The sequence below is a fragment of the Protopterus annectens genome, chromosome 1.part1 (assembly GCF_019279795.1).
Source record: "Protopterus annectens isolate FY-2018-M chromosome 1.part1, PAN1.0, whole genome shotgun sequence".
Taxonomy (NCBI): Eukaryota; Metazoa; Chordata; order Ceratodontiformes; family Protopteridae; genus Protopterus; species Protopterus annectens.
In genome coordinates, this window is record NC_056726.1 from 1,744,186,379 (window position 1) to 1,744,202,027 (window position 15,649).

General features: G+C 42.6%; 1 protein-coding gene across 1 annotated transcript in view; it reads right to left on the bottom strand.

Annotated features, from left to right (window-relative positions):
* The window catches only part of WDTC1 (WD and tetratricopeptide repeats 1), a 2,674,659-nt gene that overhangs the window by 401,361 nt on the left and 2,257,649 nt on the right, over window positions 1-15,649 (bottom strand). Inside the window, 1 exon segment of the mRNA XM_044084279.1 lies at window positions 762-997. Within this exon segment, the coding sequence (XP_043940214.1) occupies window positions 762-997 (236 nt within the window).

Consider the following 15,649-nt stretch of genomic DNA (forward strand, 5'->3'; position numbering starts at 1 on the left):
AATCACTAGGATAACATCAGATCGTACTACAGCAAAAGAGGTATTACATGTACAGGAAGCACTTGCAATTGCTCAGAAATGTATGAATACCCAAACTGAATGAAATAATGGGAAATGTACGAGGTGTGTGGGAAGGCTGTCTACTTGTTTAAATCAGCACATGCAGCAGATGGCTCCCTCACAGTATACTTACAGTAAATATAATGTCCTGCAACCTGACAGACAACGAATGCAAAGGCCTCCTTCATTTAAAATGTTTTGCCAAGGACAGCATGCTTTTAAAATTAAAGAATATTAAAATGTACATTCAATAAAATTAACTGGCATGAATTAAACATTTTAATAAAAAACATATCTGCATGTGTACCTCTGTATATAATAAATATTTATGGGTAAATACAGACTTGCACAAAAATACAGCATTACCTGAAAAATTTGCACACCAAGCCTACTGTTGCTTTTTGGAAAACACCAGTCAGCACAAAAAGGAGGCACAAGTGAGAAGGCCCATCTAATCTGTACTTTCAATCACTTGTCAATTAACTACTTAACCTAATTTACTGCTGTGGGGGGTTTTCAAGCCTGTATCCCAGAACTCAATGGGCACAAGACAATGAAACTAATATAGGACAGTCTTCTACAGAACTATCCTGTGCACACATTTCTGAAATGACAGTGAAATTCTAAAGAAAGCATCATGAGCTACAACCTAAACTACAACAAACCACTTGTCTTATTATGAAGCAGGCATTTTTACTTACAATTCTCATTTTTAGAAAAAAGGGCAGCTCGGATGTCTCTGTCCAAGGCATCACACGCACTGCTGTGAGCTTGCTCTGGAAATTTCCCTTTGAAATCATTCAGGCAATCCAATGCCTCTGCCACATACTTAAGTTCAAACAAACAGCGAGCAAGACGGAAGTGAGCTTTCAGATGGCCAGGATTAAGGGAGATTGCTTTCAGACAATCACGCAAAGCATCATAGTGATCTCCATCCCTAAAAACAAACATAAGGGGCTGTCACATAAAAACTTAAGAATATACACCAAAAACGAAAAGAAACAGACTGTAAGCAATGTTTACTCATTAGCTTTACTTTTATGCATCACAGATTCAACTACAAAAAAGCATCTCAATGATCCAATGTTTCTTTACAGGTATTTTTCTTCATTATTGACATTTCACCCACCAGGTTTAAAAGATCCACATCTGGAATCTACTTTTAAGTACATGCAACCCAAAACTGAAATCCATTAAAATGGAAGTGGAAGTGAAAGGACAGCCAAGTCAACAAAACAACTACTGGGGGGGGGGGGGGGGGACAGACTTTTAGCTGACAAACTACCTATATCAACCTCATACAAAAATATCAAACATCCAAATAAGTGCAGAGTGCACACTGCTGTGGGATTATGCTGAGCAGGGAATCAATGAGCAGCTATGCAAACAAACACTAGTGAAGTGTATGAGCTCATTAAGTGAAATTAAAATGTTTGTTCTTCTTTTGGATTTTCCCGGTTAGGGGTTGCCACAGCGGAAAGTACAGTTTTGTACCTACCATAAATGTAGATGTCCGAACTGGATAGCATCTGCAGTCATAACAACTGGGTTGTCCTGTCGTCAGGCAGCCCTTCAGTCGGCCGGATTCCAAAGTCCGGGTCCGGCTTCTGCTGATGTCGGACTTCACCCGACGCCATCTCTGTTGGTCTTCGGGTATAAAAGCATCAGCCGACGCCATTTTCCTCAGTGTTTCTTGCCCCAGATGCCAGTAGCCCTCTTGAAGGCTAAAATTTGGATAGATGCCAATGTTTCCAAAAAGATAGAGGTAAACACAAAATAAGCATGTATGTACATATATACAAACAAATACACCATAAAAGACTCCCCCCCACCAGCTAGCTATTAGGAGGGTAAACACCCTAGGAGTACCACAGAGGGGAAGGAGGGAGGAGTAATTGACTGCAGATGCTATCCAGTTCGACATCTACATTTATGGTAGGTACAAAACTGTACTATGTCCTTCATGGATGCATCTGCAGTCATAACAACTGGGTAGAATACCATAGCCAACTAGGGGAGGAGGATAAAAGTAGATTATGGTGTGTTTAGGATCCCTTGCAGTACAGCAGTGGCAAACCCTGCTCGGGATCTGGAATATAGAGGCAAATTATAGTGCTTGGCAAATGTATGCACGGAGGTCCAAGTAGCCTCAATAATGTCTTTGGTTGCCACTCCCTCGTGAAGGCTGTGGTAGTGGCTGCTGCCCTTGTAGAATGAGGTCTTATGTTCTGTGGAATTGGTTTTCCATGAAAGGAGTAACAGAATCGTATGCAATTTCTATCCATTTGGAGATTGTCTGTTTGAAATAGCTTTTCCTTCCCTTCCTGTTGCATAGGCTACAAAATGTTGGTCAGTCTTTCTGCTATTTTTGTTCTGTCCAAGTAGTAGCGAAGCTGTCTATGTACATCCAAGGTATGCAGTATTCTTTCCCTCTGTTTTGTGGGTTGGGAAAGAAGGTAGGTAGGTGGATTGCCTGGTTTAAAGACACTCTGGATACCACCTTAGGCATAAATGTAGGATTAGTCCTCATGGATACTCTATTTGGTGGAAGATTAGAAGGGTTGCACTGCCATTAAGGCCTGTAGTTCTGAAACCCTCCTTGCTGAAGTAATTGCCAGTAGGAAAGCAGTTTTCCATGACAGGTGTTGTAGGTCTGCTGTTGCTGCTGGTTCAAAGGGTGATAGTGTCAACTTTTCTAGCACAAAGTTTAAGTCCCAAGCTGGTAATGGTGGTTTCTTTGGAGGTTTTACATTCTTGATTCCTCTGAGGAACTGCCTGAGCAAAGGGTGCGAAAAAACAGGTGGATCAAAGCTGTATTCTGCTGAAATAGCTGATGCATGTATCTTGATGGAGGAGTAGGACAGGCCTGAATGAAGAAGTTGCCAGATACTCCAGAATGTTAGGCATATCTATGTTTGACACATCTTTTCCTCTTTCCGTACTCCAAATGACAAACCTTTCCATTTTCCAGCATAGTTCCTTCTTGTTGAAGGTCTGTGCTTCAAGAATAATGTCTTTAACTCTTTGGGAAAGTTCTGGATTAGCTGCTGCTATGTGATGTTCCATGCAGTCAGTTGCAACGTTTTAGGTTTGGATGTATGATGCTGTAGTTGTTCTGAGTTAACATCAAAGGCATCAGGGGTATTACACATATTGTTCTGAGACATGCTCCTCAGCAGTGGTACCAGTGTTGCCCCTGCCCTCACCGAAGATTGTGCAGGTGAACTCCCTGTTCTAGGTCTGAAAGAACTCTGAGCTCTGCCCCTACCATGTCTAGATCTACCTCTAGACTGAGAATCATAAGAAGGATCGTCCACCCCTTAGCAGGCCAATTCCTACTAAACTTGAGGCTGAACTTGCAAAATCTTTAACAGCCTGCATAGACTTAGCCTTGTCTTCCATTTTCTTCAAGACTGACTCCACAGGTGAACCAAACAACACATCAGACTGCAAAGGAGCATCCAAAATCCTTGTCTTAACATGGTCAGATAAATTCTGATCCTTCAGCCAGGCGTGCCTGCGAAGAACTGAACCAGTGGCAGCCACCTAGGCAGAGGCCTGCACAGCATCAAAACCACATTGTAATGAATGCTTACCCACCTGTTCAGAGACATGCACCAAATCTTGTAATTCTTTACACTCAGTGCCTTCCGTAGAGCATCCACCTTAGACTTCAATTGAGAAAGAAGAAAGTTTTGATATTTCAACATATGAAACTGGCAATTCAAAGCCCTCATAGCTAAGGTAGAAGATGTATAGACCTTCTTTCCCCATCTATCCAAAGCTCTGGCCGCTTTATCTAGAGGAACGGATTTTTACAACAGAGACCTTGACACCCTTAGGTCCCTGACTAATAGTTTCTGGGTCGCCCTAGGACTCTTATAAAGATATTTATGAGCCTCAGGCACCCTGTAATACCTATCGGTTTAACAGGAGCAGGAGGCAGAGAATCAGGATTAAGTGAAGCCTCTGAAAACACATCTTCCACAACATCAGAACAGGGGTATAGCCAAGGGCCTGTGTTGGGGTAAAAGCAAAATTCCTAAGCCTTTTCCGAGAATCAGAGAAGTCCTGACCTTCCCACTTAAAATGTTCCCTCATAGAATGAAGTGTCTCTGAAAAGAAAAATCCTCTGGAGGAGAAGCAGAAGGAGTGGAATCATCCGCATCAGAATCAGAATAAGGAGAGTACTCCTGCAAGTCTTCAGCCGAAGACTCTGAAACATCGAAGCCTGCTCAAAACTTCCCAATTCTGGCTCCACCCTAGGCCTCTTATCAGGAGGGCAAAAGAACCTCTAATCAGAGTAATCAAATCTTCTGCCATTTTAAGCATGTGCTTCTTAGGCACAGACCCTGCTGAACTAGGAGTGACACCAACAGAAGCTAAACCTGGCCTGCCTCTGGGAGAAGCCTTGGAAACAGAAGGGAGATGGCCTAACCACCCTAGGAAGGGAGGGAGTATAGTAACCTGAGAAGCCCCTTCAGCCTGACCTGCCTCTTGAGAGGCCACATCCTGCAAAATCAAAGTCTCCCCTGAGACTCCAAAAGTCTCCGTCGGAACCACGGTTCCACTGGAAACCTCTAAGGAACCTGCAGTCCGGGCAGGCGACTCATCTTACCCTGGGTTTAACTGTTTTGTCTTTGTGCTTCTTGAAGCGAGCGAGGAGAATCCGGCGGCATATTATAATTACGCTTACCGAAGACCAGCCTAGCACAATCTAACCTTAAACTTAATAGTGTGCTTATTGAACCTAGCACAGCGACACCCAACAACGTCGTGCTCAGGCCCCAAACAAGGAATGCACAAAGAATGATAATCCCTATCACGGTATCTGTTTCCCACAAGAAATACAGTTATTCACTTTTCTGACATCGGTAATACACTGAGGCAAGAAAAAACAAAATATTCCCCAGCGGATGCCAACCAACGGATTCGGTCTGAAACTCCGAACTTCGAAAAATTTCAGAGCGCCCGAGCGGCACTTGCAGCGCTGCTTCTGCATCGGACCATGCGGCAAAAGACTGAGGATATGGCGTCGGTCATGCGCTTTTTGTACCCTGGCGTTCTGATGTCAGTCTAAGCGCCTTGACCGGCGTCAGCCTATCTTTGGTATTGGCGGGCGACCCGAGGACAGCGGACTACCCATATGTAAGGACTGCAGCAATGTGAGATGAAGAACATCTAGCAAAAACTAAAGGCGAGCTTTAAGTAGGATTTTAATACTAAGAATAAGTAAAGGTAGACACTATTAAACCAAAAAATTACTACTTACAATACCCTGAGGAGCTGAGCAATCTGCGTCTGACGTGCAAAATGGCAAATGAGAGTGGGGGGGGGGTTTAGAGGGCAGCAGACAATTATGGGGGGGGGGGGGTTTGAGCTAAGCTGCTATTTTAAATGTGCAGGCTCGGATCCGATGTCGGATCCTAGACCCATACATGATGAATAATCACTAGGATAACATCAGATCGTACTACAGCAAAAGAGGTATTACATGTACAGGAAGCACTTGCAATTGCTCAGAAATGTATGAATACCCAAACTGAATGAAATAATGGGAAATGTACGAGGTGTGTGGGAAGGCTGTCTACTTGTTTAAATCAGCACATGCAGCAGATGGCTCCCTCACAGTATACTTACAGTAAATATAATGTCCTGCAACCTGACAGACAACGTATGCAAAGGCCTCCTTCATTTAAAATGTTTTGCCAAGGACAGCATGCTTTTAAAATTAAAGAATATTAAAATGTACATTCAATAAAATTAACTGGCATGAATTAAACATTTTAATAAAAAACATATCTGCATGTGTACCTCTGTATATAATAAATATTTATGGGTAAATGGAGACTTGCACAAAAATACAGCATTACCTGAAAAATTTGCACACCAAGCCTACTGTTGCTTTTTGGAAAACACCAGTCAGCACAAAAAGGAGGCACAAGTGAGAAGGCCCATCTAATCTGTACTTTCAATCACTTGTCAATTAACTACTTAACCTAATTTACTGCTGTGGGGGGTTTTCAAGCCTGTATCCCAGAACTCAACGGGCACAAGACAATGAAACTAATATAGGACAGTCTTCTACAGAACTATCCTGTGCACACATTTCTGAAATGACAGTGAAATTCTAAAGAAAGCATCATGAGCTACAACCTAAACTACAACAAACCACTTGTCTTATTATGAAGCAGGCATTTTTACTTACAATTCTCATTTTTAGAAAAAAGGGCAGCTCGGATGTCTCTGTCCAAGGCATCACACGCACTGCTGTGAGCTTGCTCTGGAAATTTCCCTTTGAAATCATTCAGGCAATCCAATGCCTCTGCCACATACTTAAGTTCAAACAAACAGCGAGCAAGGCCGAAGTGAGCTTTCAGATGGCCAGGATTAAGGGAGATTGCTTTCAGACAATCATAAAGCATCATAGTGATCTCCATCCCTAAAAACAAACATAAGGGGCTGTCACATAAAAACTTAAGAATATACACCAAAAACGAAAAGAAACAGACTGTAAGCAATGTTTACTCATTAGCTTTACTTTTATGCATCACAGATTCAACTACAAAAAAGCATCTCAATGATCCAATGTTTCTTTACAGGTATTTTTCTTCATTATTGACATTTCACCCACCAGGTTTAAAAGATCCACATCTGGAATCTACTTTTAAGTACATGCAACCCAAAACTGAAATCCATTAAAATGGAAGTGGAAGTGAAAGGACAGCCAAGTCAACAAAACAACTATTGGGGGGGGGAGGAGACAGACTTTTAGCTGACAAACTACCTATATCAACCTCATACAAAAATATCAAACATCCAAATAAGTGCAGAGTGCACACTGCTGTGGGATTATGCTGAGCAGGGAATCAATGAGCAGCTATGCAAACAAACACTAGTGAAGTGTATGAGCTCATTAAGTGAAATTAAAATGTTTGTTCTTCTTTTGGATTTTCCCGGTTAGGGGTTGCCACAGCGGAACTCTAGTCCGCTAATGATTGGCAGTAGATTTATATGGTGCTGAGGTGCCAGCCCGATGTCCAACCTTCAATGAAGGCACGTCCATTCACACATGTCTTTCGAACGCCACTCAACTGCGGGGAGGACATGCAGACTCCACACAGAAGGCGCTCCAGCCAAGAACCGAACGGGAGAACCTCTTGCTGTGAGGCGACAATGCTACTGCTGCACCACCGTGGCTTAAGTGAAATTAAAATACTGATGGAAAATCAGGGTATGCAAAGTCTGTCAAAATGTTGCAACTACCTTCTATGTAATTACACTGATTTAGTCCTGCTTAACAATAATTTATCTCAGGCAATCATGAAATCTTCAAACATACATGCTTATGAAGAGTGCCCTTAGCAATGTGTTTCCTGAATCCTACCACCTTCTACATAAAACACTGCCTCCAATCTACCTAAATCTAATTTTCAAATGTTACCCATGTTCCCATTCTCATTTCTCTATTACTTCCACTTCAAACACAGCTCTCCAACTTGAATAATTTGGAGTAAGGCTATTTTATTTCACTTACTCTCACTTGCTCTTCTGCTGTGAAGTTAACCTGCCAGAGTACCTCTACAAATTGTATACCCCTCCACATCTCTCACCATTTTATTAACTCAGCTGCATGACCTCTCCATGAATGATGCCAAATCCGGATGGTACTTCACATACTCATTTTCAAAAGAAAATGGCCACAAGTCCATTAATACTCTACAGATCCCAGCACTGTCTGCCAGCGCAGAGAATTAAGGCCCTAAGCTATTAACTATGAAGTCAGGGGTATAGTGTTGAACTACTACTACCTCCATCTGCCTACTACTGTATGATAGTGAGCAAAGCACTTAATCAGGCAGTGCTCCCAAGTGTCCCCTGAAAAAGGGCACATGACCAATTTCTTTACTCAGTTAAATTAATAAAATGAAAAACAAATCTTAGCCTTTATTGTAACATTTCCACAGTACTGCAGGATTCAATCTGGCATGTCTGTCACATCCAGATAATTTTACCACCGCTATCCTACCAATAGTTACTTTCTTGTAATGCATTATGCTTTTCCATAAATTCTCACCACCAAAGAGCACACACGTAGAATTTTCTGCGGGCGCGCACACACAACCATTTCTCATGTGATACTGGCATTAAGGATTAGTCCTAGCACTAAATTCTATCATACTCAAAGGGTTACTAACTTACCTAGACAACTGCAATTCAAATGTCAGTCCTACACAATGCTTGCCAGTTACTAAATCAATTTCCTACTAGTTTTCACTACTTAGAACATAAGCACACACATACACATACACACTTATTTACAACAGTGTCAATGCAAAAATAATGGAAATGGCAATAAATGGAGAAGGACCCAATATCGGTCACATCAAAAAAATCTGAAGATAAACAAGGAGTGAGAGGCGGATACTTGAATGCAAACAAAAAAATCAGAGCAGAAAATATGCATGCTCACCCCTACACAGACATTATGGAATTCCCAACCACAAATACTATGGAGTTTTGGAGTATCCAAATTTTAAAGAGCAAAAATATGACAAAGTTTATGAGAGTGTTAAAGAAATGATACAAGCGAATAACACTTCTTGTGAAGTCCTCCAAAGCAAACTATGAATCCAAATCAGTTTCCTCAACTAAAGACAACCATAAGGCATTCTTTAGTTACATCCGTAACCTAAAAGGAAAGGTCCAGATTTGTGCTGAACTGATGGTAAATACCACCACTTGACCCTACTCAGTTTGAATTTGTCAACGGGAGATCATGCCTGTTAAACCTGGTGGGCTTCTTTGAGACTGTCACCAAAGCCTTGGACGAGGGGAGACCTGTGTATATAGCCTACCTAGGGCTTAACCAAGGCATTTGACACTATCCCCCACTCAGGCATCATTGACAAACTCACCCAGCTAGGTATCAACCCTTATATTATTAGATGGGTTGCTAATTGTCTCACTTATGGAACCCAAATAGTCAAAATAGGGGAATCCACCTCCAACAACAGACCTGTAACAAGTGGTGCTTCACAGGGATCAGTTCTGGGACCTCTACTGCTTGGAAGTTATTTCTCCAAAGTACAAGCAAAAACTAAACATCTGTGGCTGACAAAGTTTGCTGAAGACTGCAAACTGGGAGCGGTCACAGAATCTCCAAATTATGTCAACATCCTACAAGAGGGTCTTACACAAACAAATGATTGGTGACAAAGTCATGGCCTTAAACTCAATGCAAAAAATGCATCATCATCCCTTTCAGTAAGGGCGATGTTCCTGCCTAACTACTACATAAACAGCAACACCCTGAGTACCCACTCAGTGGTGAGAGACCTGGGCACACAGGTTGGCAGCAACCTTACCTTTGACCACCATGTCTCCACAGTGGTAAGAAGGCCATTCTATATGGCTCATCTCATAACGGGATTGCCTTCAGAAAAAAAGTTATAACCTCCCTGTACTCATCCCTCATTAGCAAATAATAGAGTACAATGCCCCTTTTGATATGTACCTTCCCATGTACCTGCAGCAATTGGAGAGACCAAAAAGGTTCCTCACAAGGAAAATTCAAGGTCTTCAGCATCTGTCCTATGTGAATCATCTCAAATCACTGTCATTTATGCTGTTTCATACAAGGCAATCTCTGACACTTGCTTTCTTGGACACGCTGCATCCCCAAGTCAAACGGTACATGGGTTACTTGCTCTAAAGACCTTAACCTGGTATGTGACATTAGCAGAACCTTATGGAGGGACAGATTTTTCTCCCAGAGGTTACCACACCTTTGGAACAGACTCCCACTTCATGTCAAACAGCACCTTATTGGCCCTCTTCAAATGTAATCTGGACGACTGGATGGGTAGCCATAAATTCACCCTGGGGGTTCCAGCTGTGTCCCTCTTGGGCAAGGGCAATAAGTACTGCTCATGGAAATAAGGGTAGAACTTTAACGGCCCTATGGCTGTTAGCCCAATAACTTCATACGATCTTATAATCTGCATCAGAAGCCATATTAACACTGAGTTTATCAGGATCAACCCTGAAGAAAGTAGAGTTTCTTTGAGTATGATACCCTTTGAGTATGATAGAATTTAGTGCTAGGACTAATCCTTAATGCCAGTATCACATGAGAAATGGTTGTGTGCACGCGCCCGCAGAAAATTCTACAATGCTTTAAAGTAATTCAAGGTAAGCCAGGCAATCCAAACGATGACATCTTTTAAGAAAAACATAAATCTAGAGATGCTGATTAAACAGCTATGGAAGACAAAAGGAAGAATACTTTCATAGAGTGATACATGACTGGAAAAGCCTGCCTTTGTAAGAACAAGGCCAAAACAGTGTCATAATTCAGCAATACATATCAGATGGACACAAGCCAATGCTTGTACAGTGCAGGGAAAAGGCCAAGTAGGAGCTGCAATATAATCAAACTACTATAAAACTTCAATGCACATCAGCTCTGCAGGGCCTCCCACCTTAGCAATGACAGTTTTAGAACTGAATCAAGCCGGACTAGGAAGATGTTGCTGTGTGAACCCATTACAATAACGATTAACAAAAGAAAAGGTGCTTAGCAACTTGCATCAGCCTTCTCAATCTAATAACTTCTGTAACAACTTGAATACACAGCAAGGCCAATTCATTTATGTAATTATCCAACTTTTTTCCTACACCTGTCCTTGCACAAAGTACAACAGTAGGCAATTTAATTATGTACCTACTGCAAGAATGAAAATCCCCTCCTTGCTTCATATTTTCCAGTCAACTACCCCACTGCCTCTTGTCCATCACTGGGTTTACCAGCTCCCTCCTTCCACCCCCCAGAATAACTCTGATTTTTTTGGGCTGGGGCCAATGTGGAAATAAAGGCTATCCCAGAGGGGTCTCATTAGCAACCGCTTCTGAAAAAGGGAAGAATTTTTTTTTTTAAATGTTATGACCCCCCCCCACCAGTGCTGATTCTGGATCAGCAAAGGGCTATTCCCTCTCTTATGAATCTCACTTCCTCTCAAGGAGCACCAAGATGAACTTCCTGGCCCCTGGAATGGGCACTGCCATCCTTTTCTACCAGTTCCTCAGACTCCCAAGCCACTAATTACACACAGGTCTCCTGAATTCTAGTTAGTGCTTTATTCCTCTATGCCATGGCAATGCCTGCAAGAATTAAAACATTGACTAAATAAGATTCACAAGCTGAATTGTGAGTGGGGATACTTTGGAAAAACTTTATGACTGCTCAAAAACAGAAAAAGTACAGTTGTGTAAAATCATACCTTAACATTGAATGTCCCTCTCTTCACTATTGCAGTATTCCGTACAGTAGGAATCCCCTTGCCTAGGCAGCCCAACGCTCGACCAGTATACCAAAGCCTTAAGTTGTAATAGGCATGTCGTACATCACACACGCTTCCCGTGCATGGTATAAAGGTGACATACGGATGCACCATCCTCAGAACCGTCCAAAGAGGAGAGAGGAACATGTGCATCCAGAAGGAGAAGAACAGGAGGAGGAGGGAGTGAATACTGCAACAGTTATGGTAAAATTTTAGGGTTCCTATCGCGTGATCGAAAATTGTAAACGGCGAATGCGTATTGGGTGAACCCGATTGGTCGAAATGTCACGTGCGTAACACAGAGGTCGCCATAGGGAATATTTTCCCTTTACTTCAATGTAGTGCGATCTCGGAGTAGGAATATTAATGTAGTGGGGGTGTGGGGGGCACAGCCCCCCACAGTGTGGGTGTAGGGGGGCTTGCCCCCCCTGCCTACAGCGTTTAGGTAAGTATAGTTTTTTATTTTAGTTTTTTATTATATTTTTGAAATTTCAAACATCGCTCATATGGTGTCGACCATATGGTGTTCGATGTTTGAAATTTTCGAAAATATAATGTAGACCCAAATTTTATACAACTGTACTATGTCTTTCGCTGAAGTCAAGGCCATTGTTAGTGGCTTCTCGCTGACTAAATTTGCAGATAATTACAAATCAGGAGCTGTCAATGAATCCCAACACTGACACAAATGTTCTCCAGGAAGGGCTAACACAAGCATACAACTGGTGCAAAGCCATGCCCTAAAACTAAATGCCAAGAAATGCATAACAGTATCCATCTGAAGTCTCTGCCTCTGGTAACTATCATATTGACAACACACCTCTTAGAGGTGACCCAGTAATCAGTGACTTAGGGGCACAGACAGTAATCTAGCCTTTGACCATCATGTGTCTACAGTAGTGAGTAAATCATTCTATGTTGCACAACTTATAAACATAGGTATGGCACCTAGGTCTAAGGAAGTCATTGTTCCACAGTAGTCTGCATTCATCAGACCTATCACGGAGTGCAATGCCTACTTTGGTATGCACCTAACCAGGCATATCCAATAACTGGAACATCCACAGAGGTTCCTCACTAAAAGAATTACATGTCCTATGCAGATGGCCAAAAAGCCCAAGCCCTGTACTCTATCTCCTACAGGCTGTTAAGTGAAGATCTATGCCGGACATCCAGGGTATTGTCTGACCCCACTCTAATGGGCCTCCTGTACATCTGCAAAACAAACACCATCAGAATTACCCATTCTAAAGACTTAAACCTTACATACGCTACAAACAGGACCTGCTGGGGAGACAGGTATGTATCCCAGAGACTAACCCATCTCTGGAATAGGCTCCCCATCCATGTGAAAAGTAGAGATCCTCCCTAACCCAATTCAAAAGCAACTTGGACAATTGGATGAGGAACAGGAAATTCATCCCTGGATAGGCACCAGTGTCTCTAATGAACATAAGCAACCGCAAATGGTGCAGATCCCAAGCCCTACTTACACTTATCAAGGGTACCAAAACTTGTCAGAGATTTGGGATGCATGGCTATGCTTAAAAAGGCCCTTGTGGGCTTTAGCCTAGTAAACACCTATGATCTTTTATCTCTGTTGCTGCAGTAGTCCTTATTGGGAGGAGGACGTTCCAGCAGAGCCCTCAAGAAAGCCATGCAGGATAACTTGCAAATCCGGCTGTAGCCCTAGAAACATCTAACTTACAGTGCGTTTGGTAAAAGTATGCACAGAAGTAGCTGACTCAAGAATGGAGTTAGTATCCAATCCTTTGGAAAAGCACTAAACGATGACAGTCCTGGTAGAATGAGCCTTAACCGAAGTAACAAAACGAAATGGCCTTAGATTTCCAGAAGAAACAGTTTGCTTAGAAAAGTACTGTTGTGTACACTTACCATAAATGTAGATGTTCAAGTGTATTCAATGTTGCAGTCATTACATTTGGGTAATCTGCTGGCAGGTTGCCCTTAGTCGGCCTGAATAATAAAATCTTGGGTCCTGCGTCGGTTGCTGTCTCTTCTTCCATGACGTCAGGTCGTCAGGGGTATAAAACATGCAGCCAACACCATTTTCATCAGTTTTGCTTGCCCCAGATGTCAGGTGCCCCCCAAATGGGGAGCAAAAATATATATATAAAACTGCAAATATATAAACGCACTTTTGAAACATAAAATTTACCTTCAGCTAAAAGCAAATACACCACAAAGGCTTTAGAGTATAGTGAAGGAAAAAGAAGGTATAGAAACGGGGTTGGCGGGTGGGTAATCCAGACTGCAACAGTGAATGCACTCTAACATCTACATTTATGGCAAGTATACACAACTGTACTATGTTCTTCGTGTTTCACTGTTGCAGTCATTACATTTGGGTAGAATCCCAAAGCTATGGATGGGAGGATGGAACTAAACAGCATTAAGAGCAGCTATAAGGCCCCTGCAGGACTGCAGTGGCAAAGCCTGCCCTGGATTTAGAGGAGAGGTAAATGATAATGCTTTGTGAATGTATGAACAGAGCTCCAAGTAGCAGCTTCTACAACGTCTTTGGTTGGGACCCCTCTGAGAAAAGCTGCTGAAGTAGAGGCAGCCCTGGTAGAATGGGATCTTATCCCCTTGGGCACATGTTTACCATGGTGCAAACAGTAGAAACGAATGCAGTGGCTTATCCAATTAGAAATAGTCTGCTTTGATATAGCCTTCCTCCTCTGATCCTGCAGGAAATGCTACCAGTAGTTGCTCAGACTTTCTTAGGGATTTTGTCCTAAGTAGAATCTTAGTTGTGTGTGTACATCCAATGAATGTAGAATCCGCTCCCCCTTGTTCTGCGGATATGGGAAAAATGTTGGCAGGTGAAAGGTCTGGTTAAGAGCCACACTGGATACCACACCTTAGGCATAAAAGAAGGAATGGTCCTAAGGGCCACCCTGACCGGGTAAAATATAATGAAAGGCTCCACTGCCATGAGAGCCTGTAGTTCTGAAACCCTTCCTGCTGAAGTGACTGCCAAATGAAAAGCTGTCTTCCAAGATAGAAATTTTATATCCGCAGTAGCTGCTGGTTCAAAAGGAGGCAGGGTGAGTTTTTCCACAAAACCGAAGTCCCATGCAGGAGCTGGTGTTCTCCTGAGAGGCCTTAAATTTTTGGCCCCTCTGAGATACTGTTTAAGCAGTGGATGAGAAAAGAGTGGAGGCTCTGTGTTGTAATGAGCAGAGATGGCCGAGGCATGGATTTTTATTGAAGAAAAAGATAGGCCCTTGTCAAGCATCTCAGCTAAGTATTGTAAAATCTGAGGAATATTGGGCTTTACTGAGTCTATTCCTTGTGCTTGGTTCCAAGCACAGAATCTCTTCCATTTAATCAGCATAAGATTTTCTAGTACTACGCTTTCTGGCTTCCAAAATGACATCCATCACAGGTTTACTGAGAGATGTGGTTTGAATAATTAGTTGATTAGCCATGCTGCAAGATTCAGAGTTTGGAGCTGAGTGTGCAGAATTTGATAGTTCTGCTAAGACAGTAGATGAGGTGTTTGAGGCAAGTACCACGGAGGAAGGTGCGACATATTCCATAGAAACGGGTGTCAGTGCTGCGAGGCCAGTCCGGAGCAATTAGGATCATTTTTGGTTTTTCCAGCCTGACTTTTAGTAAGACCTTGGAGAGTAGAGGCAGAGGGGGAAAGGCATAGACTGATAGGTTTTTCCAGCTGAAGGATAGAGCATCCACTTTCCATGCTTTTTTGTGATGAGTTCGTGCAGAATTTGTCCAACTGACAGTTTTGGGGAGAGGCAATAGATCTATGTCTGGGCTCCCCTATTTCTGTGCTAACATGCTGAAGATTTGTGGATCCAGTTTCCATTCATGGGGGTCCATAAGATTTCTGCTTAGGTCATCTGTCAGAGTATTTTGCTTTCCTGGCAGGAATTGAGCTAGATGATGTATTTAGTAATTTAAGGCGGTGTTCCACAAGGCCATGGCTAGTCTGCAAAGGGGGTAGGAATGTGTACCCCCCTGCTTGTTTATGTACCACATAACTGTGGTGTTGTCTTATCAGGAGCTGTCCTGGATGAAGTAAGTCCTTGAAGGCTGTCAGAGCATTCTGAACAGCTAGCATTTCTTTCTGGTTGATATGCAAATGCATTGGTTTGGGCTCCATTAGCCCCGAGTGCATCTCCCTGCCAGGTGGGCCCCCCAAGCATAGTCTGATGCGTCTGTAGTTAGGGTTTGGCTGGCAGGGGGTAGAGAGAATGACA